A 20,522-nucleotide genomic window follows, 5' to 3' on the forward strand; every position below is an offset into this window, starting at 1 on the left:
CTCTTTCTCCCTCATGAACACCATTGTCCAGCACTGTTTCTGTTCTTCCTTTGTCCACTATTTGAGACTGTAAGTCCGTTTAGCAAATTTTTCTGTCTTTATAATGGACAGTGATGGAATTTATCATTGCTGTTTATATCAAGAGGGCAGTGGACACTTTGGTGGGAGTAATGAGATTTGAAGCTGTATGTTGTTTGCATTGGGTGCTATTGATATTGGTCTCCCTCTTAAGGATGGGATATGAGAAATCTTCAGGGACAAAATAAGTATACTGCCTCAGATCCATACAACAAGCAAAATGAAAAAATAAGGGAACGAAATGCCACAAACAAATTGAGATGCTCCAAATCTACTTACAACACAGTAGAAGAAATGTCCAAGAAGGAGTTTAGAATGTACATAGTTATCTGATCTGCGAAGTAAAGGATGGTATAAAGAGTGAAATCAAAGAGAAAATACAGGAAATGAAAGCATCACCAACAGACTAGAACATTTCGAAGACAGAAACTCAGATAATGAAGACAAAATATTTAATATTAAAAATAAAGTTGACCATGCAGAGAAGATGGTAAGAATCCATGAACAGAACTTCCAAGAATATTGGGATAACATGAAAAGACTAAATTTAAGAGTTATCAGGATAGAAGAAGAACCAAAGATACAAAACAAAAGAATACACAATTCCTTCAATGACATAATATCAGAAAATTTCCCAAACCTAAAGAACGAAATAGAAAATCAAATATAGGACCCAAGATATACAAAATTACAGGAGACCCACACCAAGACACATTATAATGAAAATGACTGAAATACAGAACAAGGATAAATCTTAAAGGCCATAAGAGAGAAAAAAAAATTACTTATAGGGGAAAACCAATTCGGATTTCAATTTCTCAACCAAGACCCTCAAAGTTAGGAGGTCATAGAATAACATATTTCAAGTTCTGAAAGAAAATGGATGCCAACCAAGAATTTTATACCCAGCAAAATTAAGTTTCTGATTTGAAGATGAAATAAAGGTCTTCCCTGATAAATAAAAGTTAAAAGAATTCACAATTAGAAAATCTGTACTACAGACCATTCTAAACAAAATATTCCATGAGGATAAAGTGAAAAAAAAAAAAAAGTGAAAACCAGCAAAGGTAGGATCTACACTAAAGGAATAGTCAAAGGAGACACTAAAATCAAATTAAAAGCCAGAAATAAACCAAAATAACAGGGAATGCAAGTCATATGTCAGTAATAACCTTGATTATTAATGGCCTAAACTCATCAATCAAAAGACATAGACTTGCAGATTGGATTAAAAAACAAGATGCAACAATATGCTGGGTACTCACCTCATAGGCAAAGACATCCACAGACTGAAGGTGAAAGAATGGGAAAAAACATATCACTCATGGATTGTGTAAACAAGCAGGGGTTTCCATCCTCATATCAGATAAAGTGGACTTTAAACCAAAGTTAGTCAGAAGAGACAAAAAAAGGTCATTTCATTCTACTGAAGGGCATTATACAGCAGCAACACATAACAATTGTAAATATTTATGCCCCAAACAATGGAGCATCTATGTACATCAAACAAACCCTTCTCGATTTCAAGATCAAATAGACCACAACACAATAATACTGGGTGACTTTAACACACCACTCTCACTCCTAGACAAATATTCTAAACAAAAACTAAAAAAAGAAACTACAGAACTAAGTAATGCAATCAATAATTTAGACTTAACAGACATATATAGAATATTTCATCCATCAATGAGCAAATACACTTTTTTCTTGGCAGTACATGGATCTTCTCTAAAACAGACCATATCTTATACCACAAAGCAGCTCTTCGTAAATACAAAAAAATGGAGATAATACCCTACATTCTGTCAGATCATAATGGACTAAAATTAGAAATCAACAATAAAATAAAAAATAGAAGCTACTCTAACACATGGAGACAAAAATAACACACTATTAAATGACAAATGGATAGTAGAAGAAATCAAGGATAAAATGAAAAAATACTTAGAGGTCAATGAGAATACCAATACAACATACCAAAATCTCTGGGACACTATGAAGGCAGTACTAAGAGGAAAGTTCATTGCATTGAGCTCCTTTATTAAAAGAATAAAAAGACAACAAATAAATGACCTAACATTATACCTGAAAGTCCTAGAAAAAGAAAAACTCAAAACCAGAAACAGTAGAAGACAGAAAATAATTAAAATTAGAGCTTAAATCAATGAAATTGAAACAATTCAAAAAACTGACAAAATAAAAAATTGGTTCTTTGAAAAACAATCAATAAAACTGATAAACCCGTAGCCACACTAATGAAGAGAAAAAGAGAGAAAATCCAAATTAGTAAAATACTTGATGAAAAAGGAAAGAATACAAAGGAAAAAACTGAAATACAGAAGATAATTAGAAACTATTTTGAAAATTTATACTTCAATAAAACAGAAAATACTGAAGATATTGACAAATTTCTAGAGACATATGACCTATCTAGACTGAATAAGGAGGTCATACACGATTTAAACACAACAATTTCAAGAAATGAAATAGAAGTGGCATTAAAAGTCTAACAATTAAGAAAAGCCCAGGACCAGATGGATTCTCAGCTGTGTTCTATGAGACCTTCAAAGAAGAATTAATACCAATACTTCTCAAATTATTCCATGAAATAGAAAAGAAAGGAACTCTTCCAAACATAATATCACCCTGATACCAAAACCAGACAGAGACACCATCAAGGAAAGAAAACTTCAAACCAATATCCCTGATAAACATAGATGCAAAAATTCTCAATAAAATTCTGGCAAATCGCATATAAAAATATATTAAAAAGATAGTGCACCATGATCAAGTGGGGTTCATCCCAGGAATGCATGGTTGGTTCAATATATGGAAATTAATAAATGTAGTTCATTATATCAATAGACTTAAAAACAAGAACCATTTGATCATCTCAATAGATGCAGAAAAAGCATTTAACAAAATATAGCACCCCTTCATGTTCAAAACACTAGAAAACCTAGGGATAGTAGAATCATACCTCAACATCATAAAAGCCATATATATTAAATTCAAGGCCAACATAATTCTAATTATGGAGAAAAACTGAAAGCATTCCCTCTAAAACCTGCAACAATACAAGGATGCCCTCTCTCACCACTTTTATTCAATATTGTCCTTGAAACTCTAGCCAGAGCAATTAGACAGAAGAAAGAAATTAAAGGTATAGAAACAGGTAAAGATGAACTCAAACTATCAGTATTTGCTGATGATATGATTCTATAAGGAAGATCTAAAAAATTCCACCAAAAATCCTCTAGAACTAATGAATGAATTCAGCAAAGTAGCAGGACATAAAATCAATATCCATAAATCAAACACATTCCTATAAATCAGTAATGAATCCACTGAAAGAGAAATAAAGAACACTACCCCACTGGCAGTCACATCAAAAAAATAAAATAAATACTTGGGAATCAATCTAACAAAAGAGGTGAAAGACCTCTACAATGAAAACTACAGAACACCAAAAAAATACATTGAAGAAGACCTCAGAAGATGGAAAAGACCTCCCATGCTCCTGAATAGGCAGAATTAATATTGTTAAAATGACCATACTACCAAAAGTATTATACAAATTTAATGCCATTCCTATTAAAATCCCAATGACATTTTTCATAGAACTAGAAAAAGCAATCATGAAATTCATTTGGAAAATAACAGACCCAGAATAGCCAAAGCAATCCTCAGCAAGAAAAGTGAAGCAGGAGGCATCACAATACCAGACCTCAAACTATACTATAGAGCTACAGTAATAAAAACAGCATGGTATTGGCACCAAAACAGACATGTAGACCAATGGTACATAATAGAAGGCACAGAGACAAACCCACATAAATAACAGGTATCTCATACTAGACAAAGGTGCCAAAAACATTCACTGGAGAAAAGATAGCCTATTCAACAAATGGTGTTGGGAAAAATGGAAAACCACATGTAACAAAATAAAATTAAACCTTTATCTCTCACCTCACACAAAACACAACTCACAGTGAATTAAAGACTAGGCACTAGAACAGAGGTCCTGTGACTACTAAAAGAAAAGTAGGCCCAAATCTTCACCATGTCAGTCCAGGATCTGACTTCCTTAACAAGACCCCTAAAGCACAAGAAGTTAAATCAAGAATCAATAAATGAGATGGACTCAAACTAAAAAGCTTCTTCTCAGCAAAAGAAACAATCAATAATGTGAAGAGAGAATCTACAGATTAGGAGAAAATCTCTACCACAGGCCCTCAGATAAAGCATTAATCTCTAGGATATATAAAAATTTCAAAAAATTAATATCAAAAAACCAAATAACCCAAACAATAAATGGGCTAAGGAACTGAACAGATACTTCACAGAAGAAGATATACAATCGATCAACAAATATATGAAAAAATGTACAACTTCTCAAGCAATTAGAGAAATGCAAATCAAAACTACTCCATCTCGCTCCAACCAGAATGGCAATTATCAAGAATACAAGTAACAACAAACGTTGGTGAGGATGTGGGGAAAAAGGTACATTCATACCTCGCTGGTGGGAATGCAAATTGGTGCAACCATTATGGAAAGCAGTATGGAGATTCCTCAGAAAACTTGGAATGGAACCACCATTTGATCCAGTTATTCCACTCCTTGGTTTACACCCAAAGTACTTAAAATCAACATATTACAGTGACACAGCCATATCAATGTTTATAGCATCTCGATACACCATAGCTAAAAAATGCAATCAACCTAGATGTCCTTCAACAGATGAATGGATAAAGAAAATGTGACATATATGTGATGAAATATTACTCAGTTTTAAAGAAGAATGAAACTATTGCATATGAGATAAATGGATAGAGTTAAAGAATATCATGCTAAGTGAAATAAGCAAAGCCCAAAAAAACAAAGGTCGAATGTTTTCTCTGATATGTGGATGCTAATTCACAATAAGTGGGGGGTGGGCAGGGAAGAACAGAGTTACTTTATATTAGGTAGAGGGTAATAAAGGGAGGGGAAGGCGTATGGGGGTAGGGATGATAGTAGAGTGAAACAGACATTATTACCTCGTGTAAATATATGACTGCATGAGATGTGATCCTACAAGATGTATAATCAGAAAAATGAGATTATACTCCATTTATGTATGATCTATCAAAATGTATAAATTAATTCTACTGTCAGGTACAACAAATTAGAACAAATAAAAAATTAAATTAAAAATAAAAAAAGAATTTGAGGCAACATCTAAAAAAGCATTACTAAAGACAGAAGTTCCTTAATGATAAATTCAATTCAGAAGAACACACAATTCTAAATTTGTACCTCAACTAATATTTTGCCAAAAATATAGCAAACACTGATAGACTTTCAAGGGGAAAAAAGGTATCCCAGTCATAACAAGATACTCTCAGCAACTAGAACAGCAAACAAAAAAGAATGCAGCTACAGGAGATGTGAACAAATGCATCAGCCCTTCTCACTAGATCTTCCATGTCTCCCCCTCTTAGTTCTCATACCTGTCTCTCTGAGGTAAAATCAGGTAATTTCTTCAGCCAGTTTATTATCTCAAGGTGCACCTAATCTGCTATTAAACTTACCCACTAAAGTTTCCTTTTAACATTCCAGTTATTACATGTTTTTTAAAAATTTCAGAAGTTCTATTTTCTCCTATACAAATCTGAATTGGTCATGTGTTACAGTTTCTTGTTTATTGCAAAAATTCAAACTTGTCTTTTAATTATTTAAAAATGTTGAATCTATTCATTCTATAGTTCCAGTTGTATGACTGAAATCCTTATGAGGTTTTCCTGCATCTGATTTGTATGCCTAAAAGGGTTCTGGCTTACAAATTCTTAAATGAAAGAGTGAACCAATATTATTAGACTCAGCTCAGCTGCTGATTACATGCAAAAAGCAAACGAAAAACATTTGCCATCTTAAAAGAACTCATGGAACAGAATTCCAGGACACCCTATTGAAAATACTCAATGACAAACCAAGGCAAACCACAAAGTCCATCAAAGGAAGTATTTTAGGACCATGGAACCAAGAGGAATGATCTATTAAAAACAGAACCAAGCCTAAACAACTCTGTACATTTAGATTCCAAAATCAATTCCAAATGATGAGATAAATTTACATTATAATAAAATTAGCAGATGGAGAAAGGAGGCTAAAGAAAATATAAGGCTGCTAACTTCATATTTCATAACAGGAAATCAATAGTGCTACCTAAATTATAACAAGTAGTTAAAACATTGTTCCAAATCAGGCGGGGTGGTGGCACATGTCTGTAATCCCCAGCAACTTGGGAGGCTGAGATAGGAGGATCACAAATTCAAGGCTACCTGGACCATTAGAGAGACCCTATTTCAAACTAAAATTTTAAAAAGGGATGCAGATTGGAGCTCAAGGACAGAACACTGCTGGGTTACAGCCCCGGTACCACAAAAATAAAAAAATTAAAAAATCATTAAGAATTAAGGAATCCACTGACCTAAAGTTATTTTCTCAGTCCCGACCCTGACCACTGGCACTTTTACTCATCTACCTTGTCTTGATCTCAGTTGGGATCTGTCCTGTCCCAATTTTACCTGTCCATGCCCATGGTTGCCTGCACATTTCATCTCTGCTTGCCCATCTATTTGCACTTGCCTGCCTTTTCATATCTCTCTGTTCTTCCCCACCTGTTTAATTCCATCTCTGATAGCTGGATTATTTATACCTACCTGTATGATCTTCTATGCCTGACTTCCAGTGTGTTTATGCCTTTCAGGTCACCTGACACCCTCCTGTCCATCTGCCAGCCTGCTTTCTGTCTGTTTACAACCTTTCTTATCCAGCTGCTCTCTGCAGGTGTCTCATCTATCTAGCTAGCCAGGTCAGTAAACACACATACACATACTGAAATACGTAGGAAGATGTTCTTCTAACATTAATGATGGTCACTTAGATAGTGTTGTTTTCAGCAATTTGCCTTTGCTTTCCCTTCCATAATTATATCTATAGATTGTGTTTATCTAATGAACATATTTTAATAAAATTATTCTTTAAAATAAAACACAAAACAACCCCATGAATAAATATCCTTTACAGCAGTGCTTCAAACTATTCAGATCATTACCTAAGCAAGGCATATTATAGGAAATATGCATCTATATAGAGTATTATATAGATAAATCAGAAGTTTCACAGAGGAATACTAATCCTTATAACATGAAGTACACTGTGAAATGTTTTAATGTATTCTATTTTATTGCTTCATTACTTAAAAAGTAATACTGGATTTGACTCACCTCGTTGATTTTATGACCTATAACAAACGGATACAACAGTTTTTCTTATAACTGAAAAACTCTAGTTAGAACAGTTTCCAGTGGAACCACCCAGTGACCATAATTGCACTTAAGCACTCTACCACTGCCTGTCTTTCCTGCTCTGGGTAGCAGAGATGAAGGCTGCCCTAAACATTGCTGAATCTCATCTTTCTTCAATTACTATTTCTACTACCTTCAGCTTGCTGAACCATCCAGTATCAGGTAACTTGCACCACCTGGTCCTTTAGCTCCTGCCAAAAGCCCCTCTCTCTGCCTTTATTCTCACATCACAAGGGGACACCTGATCTTCCAATATCTCACACTACAATGCTATGTCCACTTGTTTCTGCAATATATACACATATCTTATCTCCCAACTGAGAATGTGCATTTTTTGAATGTCCATTTTAAACTTTAATATCCTTTAGACTTAAATAGTTTCTGACTATCTTTATTTAAAATTGAAAAGCAAATTATTATGAAAGAAATCACATTTGTCTTCTGTACAAGAAAAATAATCATTCACCAAGAAAAAGCAATAAATGCAATCTAAAACCCATGCAGAGGGTTCTGCTTGCTCTGTCAGAGGGCTCTAGCTCAGAATTTCTCTATAGATGCACTACTGCCATGTTGGGCTGGATAGTTCTCTATCATGGTGGAGAAGAGAATGGGGGCTGTTCTGTGCACTAAAGAATATTTAACAACAATCTGACTGCTACCCATTAGCTGTCAGTACAACTCCTTCCCCAGCTGTGATGATCAAAATAGTTTCTAGACATTGCTCAGTGTCCATGCCCTCCCGAGGGCGGGGGAGTATCAGCCCTCACTGCAAATCTCTGATGTCACTTGTGGTTGCTAATCTCTTCCATCTCTTTCCCTTGCTTGTACCTTTTCTTGTTCACACTTCTCTTTTGGCACCTTTCCATCTACCACAGTTTCTATCATAGGTCTTTTATTTCATGTCTTGGCCTCAACTCCTTTCTCTCTTTTTATTCCCCTCCCCATCCAGCGTTTTCTCTTGTGCCATAAATACTTCTCATGTGTACTTTTCCTTTTTCAGGCAAATACAACATTTTACAGGACCACAGGTGTGTCAGAGAGCTCCCTGAGGCTCTGGGAAAAAATCATCCTCTTTGTTGCTAGGTCCACTTGTTTCTGGATACTCAGGCATAGCTTTCTGATCACCTACCTTTGAGTTTATTTAGTTTGCTATGAAAACATTAAAATATTTGTTGAATTTTCCTTCCTTATGAAGGAATGTTTCAAAAACAAAACTTAAAAAAAAAAACTTTTTGTGGATCACAAAAAATAGGATTTCAAGGGTCATTATTGAGTTCTAAAATTCAGCCCAACTCATAAACAGTATTTCTTGGAATGTTATAAGTAAAAGAACAATTTAGATTTGCAATTTCTCCCAAAGGTTCATGCATTTAATAAAATTGATCTGCAGCTTGTCACTAAAGGGAGGTGGTGGAAACTCTCCAGGAGAGCCCTTTAGGAAGGTTTTTGGGTCACCAGGGTCATGCCTTCAAGGGGATTGTAGGACCCAGGACTCTTTCTCTTCCTCTTTTTCACACCCACCCAACCATGACATGAACAGGCCTCTTCTGCCTCCTGCTCTTTCCATCATGTACTGTGCTGCCACAGGGCTAAAGCTAGAGGGTCAACTGGTCATGGATTAACACCTCCAAAACTATGAGCTAAAATAAGCCTTTTGTCTTTTTTATTTTATCTCAGGTATTTTCTAGAGTAATTAGCTAACACAAACAAGAACAAAAATGTCTTCAATTTCATAAACTGGTAACACATACATACACACATAAACACACACTAACCTGGCGAAATACTTCATTCACAAAATTGACATAACCACGTGTTGACAAGAGAATCCGCTGTACCATTTCATACACTGTTCGGTACTCTTCTTCAATGCTGCAAAGGCTGGTGTTGCTGAGTCTTCGGTCAGACAAGGTGCTGCTGTTAGAATGGTTTTTGTCCTGCTCTGCAGGCCCACTGCTATCCAACTCTGGCACCCTCTCTTGCACTGCACCACCACCAACAGTCTGGAAGAAAGTCATTACATTTCTCAGTGATCCACATCCCTACCCACAGGCATCTAGCAAAACTTAAGACTTGCCTTGTTTTTTGTTTTTGCTGGTGCTTGATATTAAACCCAGGTTTCCTGCATGCTAAAAATGAGCTTTACTACTGAGATAGGCCCCCTTATCTCAGTTCTTGCCTTGTTTTAAAACAGTCTGGTTACCAAAAACTTTCACAGGGCACAGTAAGCCAAAAACTAGTTACTGCTTGAAGCACATGCTCTGAAACCCACAGTTACCCATTTTCTAATTAACCAACTAATCCTTCCTCAATTCAGTTATTTTAATAAGAAAACTACTAAGTTATTTCAGGGAAGAGCGCTGTGAAATTTTATCACTTAAAACATTTAATTTGCCTTTGTAAAATCACAGAATAAATTAATGCACAAATACATGTGTATTATCATCAAGTTAGGTCTCCAAATATCAGCATTTACTCTATGGGCACAGAAATTTGAAAATGCAAGGAACTTCTTCCAGCAACAAGATTGGGAGGCATCATGTGACTCATAAGCCTAACGTGTCACCTTGATGGAGGAGTGCATGATCTTTAAAGGTCATTTTATTAAAAGAATCTTGATCTGAGTTTTAGCCTCAGAATCTCAGACCAAATTTAACTAACATGTTTATAAAATTATAAGCACTGAGAAGACATCAGAAGTACAAAGAAATAAATTAATTCGTGTGATGATTTACAAAGCTTAGTATTAATTTTTTGCACTGGTTTCTCCACAGAATGAGAGGTTTCCTTTGAACATAAAGCAGGTATAATTTTACTTGATCTTTGTAAGCAATATTATTAATTTTAAAATTCAGAAATATATAACCCAAATACCACTAAAATTTTACTCACTGGGAATATTTTTTACCAGACATAGTAAGACATGAATAGTATAATAGTAAGACAGTAATTTTATAACTACTATAACAGTATTAAAACAAAACAATACCCAACAGTAATCTCTAGGGTAAATTAGTAGAAGGTTAATATGTATAGTAATTTTTCTATTCATACCTTAGTTACTAAGCCTGTGAGGCTTATCAAAGACCCTATCTATCACACCGTGATATATTGCCCTATTGAAATTCTTTCATCTTTTTGAAGGATCCAGTTACTTTCATGGCAAAATAAAATTCTATACACTTTATTCCTTTTGTTATCTGAAGCTTCAGCTGGAATGACCCAAGGATGAGGTGAGTATTCTATGGAAAGAGGTCCAGGAAAAGTGTCAATATACTTGCTTCTATGGATTTCTACTTGTAAGTTGCCAAGACAAGTCACTTGACTTCATTTGAACTTCCTCCTTCCCATCCTTCTTCCCCCACTCCTCCAGTCCTTCCTTCCTGAGTCAGGGTCTTGCTATGTTGCCCAAGCTGACCTTAAATTCCTGAATTAAGTGATCTTCCCACTGTAGCCTCCCAAGTAACTGGTACTACAGGCATGTGCACCATGCCTCATCACTTTTTTTTTAATTTAAAAAAATCTATAGAGCATGGAATCTTAAATTAGAACTAATGTCTCTTACAGCTCAAAAACCTGTGACTTTTTAACTGATAACTGCTATTTTTCCCACAGCAACACGTACAAGTGTGGCAAATTGAAGATTGCTGCACATCTCTTTCTGTAGGAAGGTGAACAACCCAATGTGCCAATGCTTTCGTATTATCATTACATTAGGTCTCCAACCTCAGTGTGTACTCTGTGGCTCCTTCCCTTTACTCTACCAAATTGCATTATGCCTTTTAGCAGTGGAACAGAGTACAAGAGACCTGTGCCAGTGTCACTCAGGCCCAGGGCGCTAACAATTACATTTCCATCCCTTGAAAGATTTTGCCCTTAGAGCCCAAAGAAGGTAAGAATTTCAACTACCCTGCTAGTGAGACAGGATGGAAAGGAGTCCTAGATGAACCCAATTTCCTTCCAACTGGAAGTAAATAAAGATTTCCACCCAGTGACTCCAGTTAGTGCGAGATGAAATTCACAAGAATTGCCCAACCATATATTGCCCCAATTCCTCACCCAAAATGTAAAATAATGACATAAAAGGGTTGCTGTTTTAAGATACTAAATTTTAAGTTGATTTGTAACATATCAATATGACAAAATTTTTTAAATGTACATAAAGAATTATACTTAAAGTTACCAAATCATTTAAAAATAAGCTCTATCAAATGGAACAGAATGATAACATAGATGGGTTTCCCATTATGCCATAACACAAAAACTATTTCTCTAATAAAATGCTTTCCTTAGCCTTACATAGTCCACATTCCTGCTATAAAGCTACTTTCCAAAACCATCTTTACGTTTTAACATTCATAATTACAGTAAGTGGTAAGGCTGAAGACAAACTGAATATCTAAGTCTACTCATTTCTTGCCCTTTTTACAAAGATTAACATAAGCTTGAATAGAATTAGCCTCAAAGAGAGTTCATTTTCCACCCACTGAAATCAAGCTAGGATTCTCAGTTGTTATTTAGTATTAGTTCATTTTCATGGCCAATGCAAAGATGACTTTTACTTTTTTGGCATGGGAAGAAGCTTTAATCAGCAAAACAAACATCTATTGATCAGCACTGCCAGGGCTCAGGACATTACATGATATAGGTTACCATTTATTCCTTCCTCTCAACCCTCCCTGCCACCCTGGTATCCTTTCAACCCTACAACTCATCCTCTCAGGGACTGGCTGAGAACACCCACAGAGTAAGTATTAAACAGGAGGATGCAGAAAGCTTTCTGTTGGCAACACCAATACCACTCAATCAATGTTTTGATTTGCCTACATGCTTGTGGGAAGCCTTTGTAGAGTTTAAGAGCAACAGAAAATTCTAGAGCAATAGTAAACAAGTGTAAAACTTCCTGTAGACTTGTCAGTTTGTGTGATTCAACTTTTTCTAACTGCTTATTTCATGAAATACAACAATTTAGGAAATCTACAGCCCATAGATCTTTATGAAAGGCTGGCTCAGAATTAGTAAAAGTGGCATTTTATTAATGTAACTAAAGAACTATTGCTACAAAATAGTAAGAGATATACAAGTGACTGCATTTTTGCTCTCCCATGAATGATGCCACCACATAAAAAAATTTGTAAACCATATTTGCCTAGGAGTAAGTTAGTGAAGTCTAGAAGGTACACTGATTTCTCCCCTCCCTGGTGAAATATGCTTTCAAAGGTATTAGTTGTAGATCAAGAGAAAAGTAATGTCATAACCTTGGGGGAAAAAAAATAAGAACACCTCATATACCACCTTTAAAAAAGTGGCAAAAGTGTGAACTATTTTCAAGTAGTACTTAAAATACTGTTTGAAATGTCTTTTAAAAGAACAGTATACTGTTTGAAAGATTTTCAATCACCAGAGAATAATGCTCAAGAAATGGGTAAAACTATATCATTTTAAATTTCAAACAATAACTTTAGGAGATAAGTACAATATGCTTTTACTTCTTCAACCCCATTTCTAGGGTTTAGTATTACATTGTTTAAACTGCTTTTTCTCCTACAATGTAAATGAAAAGTGGAACTGAACAGACATGTGGGATGAGGTGGGAAACAAAACTGCAGGGCAGAGAAAGGAATACAGGAGACAACTGAGGTGGGCTGAATAACATCTGCCTCCCTCCCAAAGATATCCATTTATTGATCCTTAGAATCTGTGTTATAGGACCTTACATGGCAAAAGGGATCCAGAAGATATGACTAAATTAAGAAGGCAGGGAATGAGAGATTATCTTGGATTATCCAAATTGTCCCACTGTATTCGAAGGTCCTTATAAGAGGGAAGCAGGAGGACCAGAGACAAAGGAGGTGATGTGATGACAAAAATGGAGGGAAGAAAAGTGATATGGTGCAGGCTTGTGTGCCAAGGAATGTGGCAGCTTCTAGAAAACGGACAGGGCAAGGAACAGGAATCTTCATTAGAGCTCCAAAAGGAACACAGGTCTTATAACACCTGGCACCAATTTTGAATTTCTGACCTCCAGAACTGTAAAATAATAAATGCCTCCTCCCATATAGCCAACAGACTCAAAGGAAGCTGAGCCCAAAGATTCAAGAAACATTAGTTTCACAGAAGCCAATGATGGCATTTCTTGGTCCATTTACAGAGTCACCTCTTAATCCAATCAGTGTCATTGTTACAGGGCAGATAAACTAAGATGACAGACAAAGGGAAAGGTTATATATGCCTAGACTGCCTCTAAATATGAACAGGAGAGTAGTGTCCCAGCTGCTGGCAACTATCTTACAGTCATTGGAGAAGCTGTGGACAAAACAACTGGAGGGGGAAAGCAGAATGGAAAAAATCACAGAGAATCAGTGAGAAAGTCATATTCTAGTCAGTCTCACCATGCACTTCTTTTTAATAGAATTAAAATATTTCTTTTATGTTTAAGACAGTGAGTTGTGGTGCTGCCTTCTGTTAAGATGATGAAACCATCCTAATTGATTCAGAAAGTTCAACTAAAAAAGCTGTATAATAAAAGTAGATGACTTGCAATTGCAAGGAGTCAACTAAGAGAAAAAAATCAAAACCTTGAAGTAGTGGTTAATTTGCTGTTCTCCCTATTTTTCACCACACACAGATAGTTTTCAAGAATAAGCATTCTTATTAACGAATTATTAACTATTAACGAATAGTTTTCATTAGAATAAGGTCTAATGAAATACAGGTAATGGCTTTATGATCTTTTAAAGCTGGAAAGGTTTTTGAGATTTTTAATCAGTAACAATCACATCATATAAACCATACCAAACAGTGTGACTGAGTTTATATATATATATATATTTATATATATATATATATATACACTTCACACAGAGTTTTGTCATCTTATAAGTAAAGATATCTTATTCTGGTTCAGAACTAATGGCATTTCCCTGACTGCTGGTGAATCCAGTGCCACTGAATTCCCTCTTCTGTAAGCCACCCTTTTATCTCCTTTGTCCATACTCGATTGTGTTTGTCTTTATAGAGGTATTAACTCATTTAACAGGGTGTTGCTACTTAACAGTCTATTGCTTGGATTCAACTTTGTTATCTTCTGACATATAAATCTTTTTCTATTTTTAAAATAAATTCAAACTTGATTTCTCCTATAGTATCTAAGTCTCATTTCTATTTAAGGTAGTCTATTAGTCCCCAATTTTATACATTTCCCTAGACTTTCTCTTAAATCCCTAATTTAAGAGGATCATTATTTGGCTCTTATTGTATGCCTTCAATCAATCTGACATTTGCTTAGGTATGTTGTAAGAGGCAAGGTTCTAAGCACTTATGCCAACACCATATTTATTAAATATCTTTCTTTGATCCTGACTGATCATCCTTTCAGTGACAGAGTAGAAAGAAAATGGGTATTCTTCCAGCTTCCAGGGCGCACATTTGATTAGATGTTGAACACTAATCTCAGTTTCATTCCATCTGGAAGCCTTTATAATTTTTTCTTAAGCCATGAAAGTCTGTTTTGTTAATTTTTCCTGACTCGAAGGCCCTTAGAGACATGCCTGAGACATGTCTTTTTTTCACCTCAAGTATATTTTTCTTCTTATTTGTTCAATTATTACTCCTCATTCTTTTTTCCTTCTGCTTACATTTTTTAAAGTAGGACTGGACCTTCCTTCAGGTTTTATTTATTCATTTCTGTTTTCTGTCTAAATTTTTACTCAATGTTGTAGGATGTTTCTTCAGAAAGTCAATTTTATTCTTGGTAGTGGTCATTTCCATTTTTACTTTATTAAGTAAAATTTTAAATTGTGACTTTTTTTAACTTTCTTTCAGCAAGCCTTTTGCTATTATTTATTTATTTATTTATTTATTTATTTATTTATTTATACAGACTGCATTTAGATTGTACACAAATGGGGTACAAGTTTTCATTTCTATGGTTGTATACAATGTAGATTCATACCATTGGTATAATCATACATGTACATAGGGTAATGATGTCTCTCATTCCACCATCTTTAACACCCTGCCCCCTCCCCCTCTTATTTTCCTCTATGTAATCCAAAGTTTCTCCATTCTTCTCTTACCCCCCACCCCTCACCATCATTATGTATTATCATCCACGTATCAGAGAAAACATTTGGCCTTTGTTTTTTTGGGATTAGACTGCATGATATTCTCCAATTCCATCCATTTACCTGCAAATGCCATAATTTTATTCTTTATAGCTGAATAATATTCCATTGTATATATGTACCACAGTTTCTTTAGCATTTCATCTACTGAAGGGCATCTAGGTTGGTTCCACCATCTAGCTATTGTGAATTAAGCTGCTGTAAACACTGATGTGGCTGTGTTACTGTTTCTCCCTCCGACTCTTCGAATAATGAATTTCTCCTCTAGCTCTTTAGTGAGTCCTCTTTAATGGAGCCACATGCTGGACTTCAGGTCCTTCCATCAAGACCCTAATGACCTTGTAGCATGTGAGTCACTTATCTGCCTCCACAAGCTTGTGTAGTCGCAGATGAAGCCTAGGTCACACTTCTGGAAATGCCACAGCAGCAGCAAACCTAAAAATTAGTGCACCACACTCACTGTCCCTGTTTTTGAGAACACCAAACAACAAAGCACACAAAACTATGATACCCTCAGCGCAGGGGCTACACTCTGATCCCTATAAGTGGTAGTGTTCTACTAAGCACACAGTCTCAAAGCAACTCAGCTTGGAAAAGCCCCCATCTGTTTCTGACCAAGGCCAAGAGAAAAAGTAGGCCCCATGCTAGGTCTTTTCAGAAGGCCTTGAGCAGAGGTGGTCTTCTCTTCTAGTGATCCCATTATAGCACAATAACCATCTTGGAATCCTGAGCTGCTGATTAATTCCCTCCCCTGATATGCAATGGGAACATGACAGCATAAGCCATCTGCACATTTCCTGAGAGCCTTCTAGGTGCTGATATTGGTGAAGGCAGGATGGGCCACTGTGTTCATGCTTAGAGATCACAGAAACTTGAGTAAAGGAGTAAGAATGAGGTGAAGCCAGGAGAGTACACACAACGGCCTTTCTTCTCAGAATGCTTTCCTTGCCACTGGATTGCCTTGTTATGGCAACAATAATCCAAAAACCTGCAAGAAAAATAATTCTAATAATCAATTACTTTGGTTATGTATTTTGATTGGCATACCTGAATGATTTTCGGTAATACATCAACTCCATTTTTAGTGTTTTGTGTTGCAGTTAGATACTTTTTTTCCAAAAAGAAAGTTACAAGCCACTTAATAAAAATCACACGAGCTGCCATGTATGGAATTTTTGTACTGTAAATGTTTTCATTATCTCGAGTTGTAGTAATGTACACTGGCTTTGGTCTCAAATGCGGGATGTCTGGCAGAAAGAAAGAACACAGTATTGATTAGGTTAGTTGTCTGAAGATCAACTAAGAATGGAGATGAAGAAATAGCACCTTTTGGTAGACTCATTGTCTTGCAATCTGACCAGAAGAGGTGACTGTTATTGTCACTGTTTATATACAGCTATGGAAAAATTAAGCTAACAGCTCTTTTTAACAAATTTGAGAAATTATATAGGACTGCAATACTAGCAATCTGTTCACATGTTATACCTAATTTAATCTCATTTTCTGACTGGAATGAGTTAAAAATATACATGAGCTTTAAAAAAATCATTTTAGGTATTTTAATAAACAACACAATATTGATTAAATCTAGTGAACTTAAGTTTTTCTATCCTTTTCCCTTTAGATGAATCCAAGGAAACAATCAACATACTATTCATCTCTGAGATGTCAGATACCACATTTTCCAAAGAATTAACAAAAAGGCCCATTTCTCATTCTCTAAATTCCATCATCAATATGAAAATTATATGGTACTAGATTACATATATTACTTCCCATAAGTCCAAGTCTGTATCTTAACTAATTTTCATACTCCTGAAGTATCTGAATGAAAAAATAGTTTCAATAAATAACTTTCAATCTAGTAATACTAACAATGTATTATGAATAAAAACTACATAGAAAATTAGTAAATTAAAAAAAAATCCACATGAATATAGCTAACTAAATAGAGCCTTAATATGCCTAGAAGTCAGTATTTCTGTATCTTTCAAAATGTACCAAGCTTTAGCTACTCTCCCTTTGCCTGAGTGTGTGCACATGCATACACAGATAAACATGCATAGCAAAGACAACTGAATTAGCTACTCATGTCCCCAAGTTGGACTATTGTTCCTATGACATTTCCTCCTCCAAAGCTGTCTTGACTATTCATTTGAACTAATTTTGCCTCAGATAATAAGAGGAAGATTCGTCCCCCACTTTCACCACTCTAAGGGATGCATCTGTCCTGCAAATCCTCATTTTTTATGGAAGGAAAACTTTAGGTGATACATTAAAAATTGCCTTATGCTTACCATAAGCTGTTCCTAGCTTGTTTAATCACTCAAACATCTGTTCTCCATAAGCAACTGTCGGTGGTATCTACCAGATGAAAGATCCAGCATAAAGGGGCATACTATAGGCAGCTGTGTGCTCTGGGCTGGCCTGTCTGGTCACTAAGCAAAGTCCAGGATAACATAATCTACCACCCATAAGAGGAGACTTAGGGAAATGTAATCCTATTACATTAAGAGATGGCAAATATAATTTACACCAAAAATATCATGATACTTTTTTTTCAGAGATACAGATTTATTTAGGAAAACACATATATATTTGAGGGAGAATGCAGGCTATTTGAAGGGAGAGACATCCCTTGAGGTAAAGTTAGAAACACAATCAAGAGAGAATGTCAGCCATCTTGAGAGTAAGTAGCTTTGGGGGTAAAGCAAGGAATAAGCAAAGGAAAATGTGGGTTATCTCCAAATGGAGAGACAGTTCATGATATGTTTTACATTATTTTTGAGTATTATTGCTGGGAGATGAAGTACATCTTGGAATACATAATTAAAATCACTTATTAGGAAACTTTAATCTTTGCACAATAAAGTTACCACTTAATATAAGAATAAAGTGACTATTTTACTTTAAAATAAAAAGTCATTATGAAAGAGACTGTACAGCTTTTCTGTGAATGTTGCCTATACACAGGTCAAACAATACTTACCAAGTACAGGTTTGTAGATATTTGTTAACTTAGTAAATGATGGAAATAAATGAGGAAGATAATACTTTCGAAATAATGTAAAAAGAAATTTAAAACCAGTATCTTGATTCTCCTTATTCTTCCACTCCAAGCTTGCAGCCTTTGGATAATATGTGAAAAAGAAAATATGTATATTTACATTTCAAATTAACATATGCAAAATGAAATGTTGTTATGATTAAAATTCCTTTCGTAAATTAAAAGAAATGACAAATAATATTGACAATTATGTAATGAAATTAAATTTTAACACAGTTCAAAAGATGATAAGATTTTTTAAAAATAGGTATTATGTGTTCTCAAACTTGCTCTACTTCATAATGCCAATTTTTTTCCATGTGTTCTTTGTAATGATTAAACAGTTCTTGTGCCTTTAAAAGATTTAGTCAGAAATAATCAGGTACTTTTTCCTAAACTCAAAAAAGGCCATTTATAAGGACTTCATCCATATTATCTAAACATAAAATCAATAATGAAAGGCAAAAATCCATGGAATCTTGGAAAAAACATTCTTATTTTTAAAAGCAATTAACATGCTAAGTAAATCAAGCCTGGCAGTCTAGCTAGTTTAAAGTTTTCTCAGAGTTGAGGTAACACAATGAACCTTAAAAACCCAGTACAGTGAGTACACACCATGAGCACTCAAAGACAATCCAGTAAGTAGCAGTACCCCCGCACCAGAAGCCTGGAGGGCAGACTTCCACAGAGGTGCAGTCACCACCATACTACTGAAGGAAAGGTGGCAGAGGGGATCTTTACGGAGGACATTTCACTGGTTCTTATTACTTGTTAGACCAAAGCAATGCTTCCCAATTCCCTTCATGACAATCCCACTTAGATAATGATAATATCTGTGCAGTGTCTAAGGTAAATGGATGATTACTTTGGCTGCCTCTGGGGCAGAGGGGTTCATTGTCCATAAACTATCAGAAGCTCTGCTCTGAAGAGTCACCCCAACAGACAGAAGGGAAGGCAAGATAAAGGTACAGACACACACAATTAATGGTTTCACTGTGTGCAGACAAACTCTACCCTATATCTATGTCATTCTCCTCTGGTCTTGGGGATTATGTGACTTATGTGAGGTTGCACAACTCATTAGTGACACATCTACAATGAGAACTTAGGCCTCCAAGATATCAAGTTTTAGATACCCTGTGCTAATTTCCCAGGGCATACAGGATGCTCAAATACTTCTGAACAGTTAGCATTTGAGTTCCGCGTAGAAGAGGCATGAGTTCACACCTTCAGAAGAACTTCCAGAAGATGACAGAACACCCTGATCAGGCTCTTAAGATTCAAAAGTCCTGTGTTTCTGGTGCTGGCTAAATTAAATGGGAGTGGATTCAGGATTGCCCAGCAAGACTGAACAATCAGAAAGGGCAACCAAGACCTGAATCTTAAAGCACAGCAGGGGGGCAGGGCAGGGTGGGGGCGGGGGTGGGGGAGGTAGTTCCCTAAAGAAAACTAGAAAGAAATGGGGAGAAGGAAAAAAAAAAGAGGAGAAAGGCCAGAAGAAAACATCACAAAGAGAGAAGTTCATGAAGAAGGGGTAGTCACTAACAAATCACCTCAAAAAATGAGCAGAGCAAATTATGAAGAGTGACCTTCCTCTTCATGGATCACTGGACTCCAACCTGCTCTGGGATCTGGGAAGAAGGTAAGCAACAGTAGGCAGCAAAGGAAAGTTAGGCAAGGAAGAGGATGTGGCAAAGATGATTACTTCAACAAACCTAGTTCTAAGCCCAGGAGGACCTCATGAAAAGTGTTCACTGAGAAAAAACCAACCAGATATTTGGAAATATAGACCAAGTGACACAAATCAGGTATTAAAATCATATGCTAATGATTGCAGTTCTATATTACATGGGTAAATCTTAAAAAAGGAACATGGTAGGTAAATCAGGTTGTGCTGACAGCAGTATGAGCTCA

At 35.7% G+C, this 20,522-nt stretch overlaps 1 protein-coding gene across 1 annotated transcript in view; it reads right to left on the reverse strand.

Annotated features, from left to right (window-relative positions):
- Ralgapa2 (Ral GTPase activating protein catalytic subunit alpha 2) overlaps positions 1 to 20,522 on the reverse strand; it is a 302,869-nt gene that overhangs the window by 214,306 nt on the left and 68,041 nt on the right. The window contains 3 exon segments of the mRNA XM_047542031.1: positions 9,212 to 9,439; positions 16,610 to 16,809; positions 18,552 to 18,690. Coding sequence (XP_047397987.1) covers positions 9,212 to 9,439; positions 16,610 to 16,809; positions 18,552 to 18,690 — 567 coding nt within the window.

This window comes from Sciurus carolinensis, chromosome 2 (genome assembly GCF_902686445.1).
Source record: "Sciurus carolinensis chromosome 2, mSciCar1.2, whole genome shotgun sequence".
In the NCBI taxonomy this organism is placed as follows: Eukaryota; Metazoa; Chordata; class Mammalia; order Rodentia; family Sciuridae; genus Sciurus; species Sciurus carolinensis.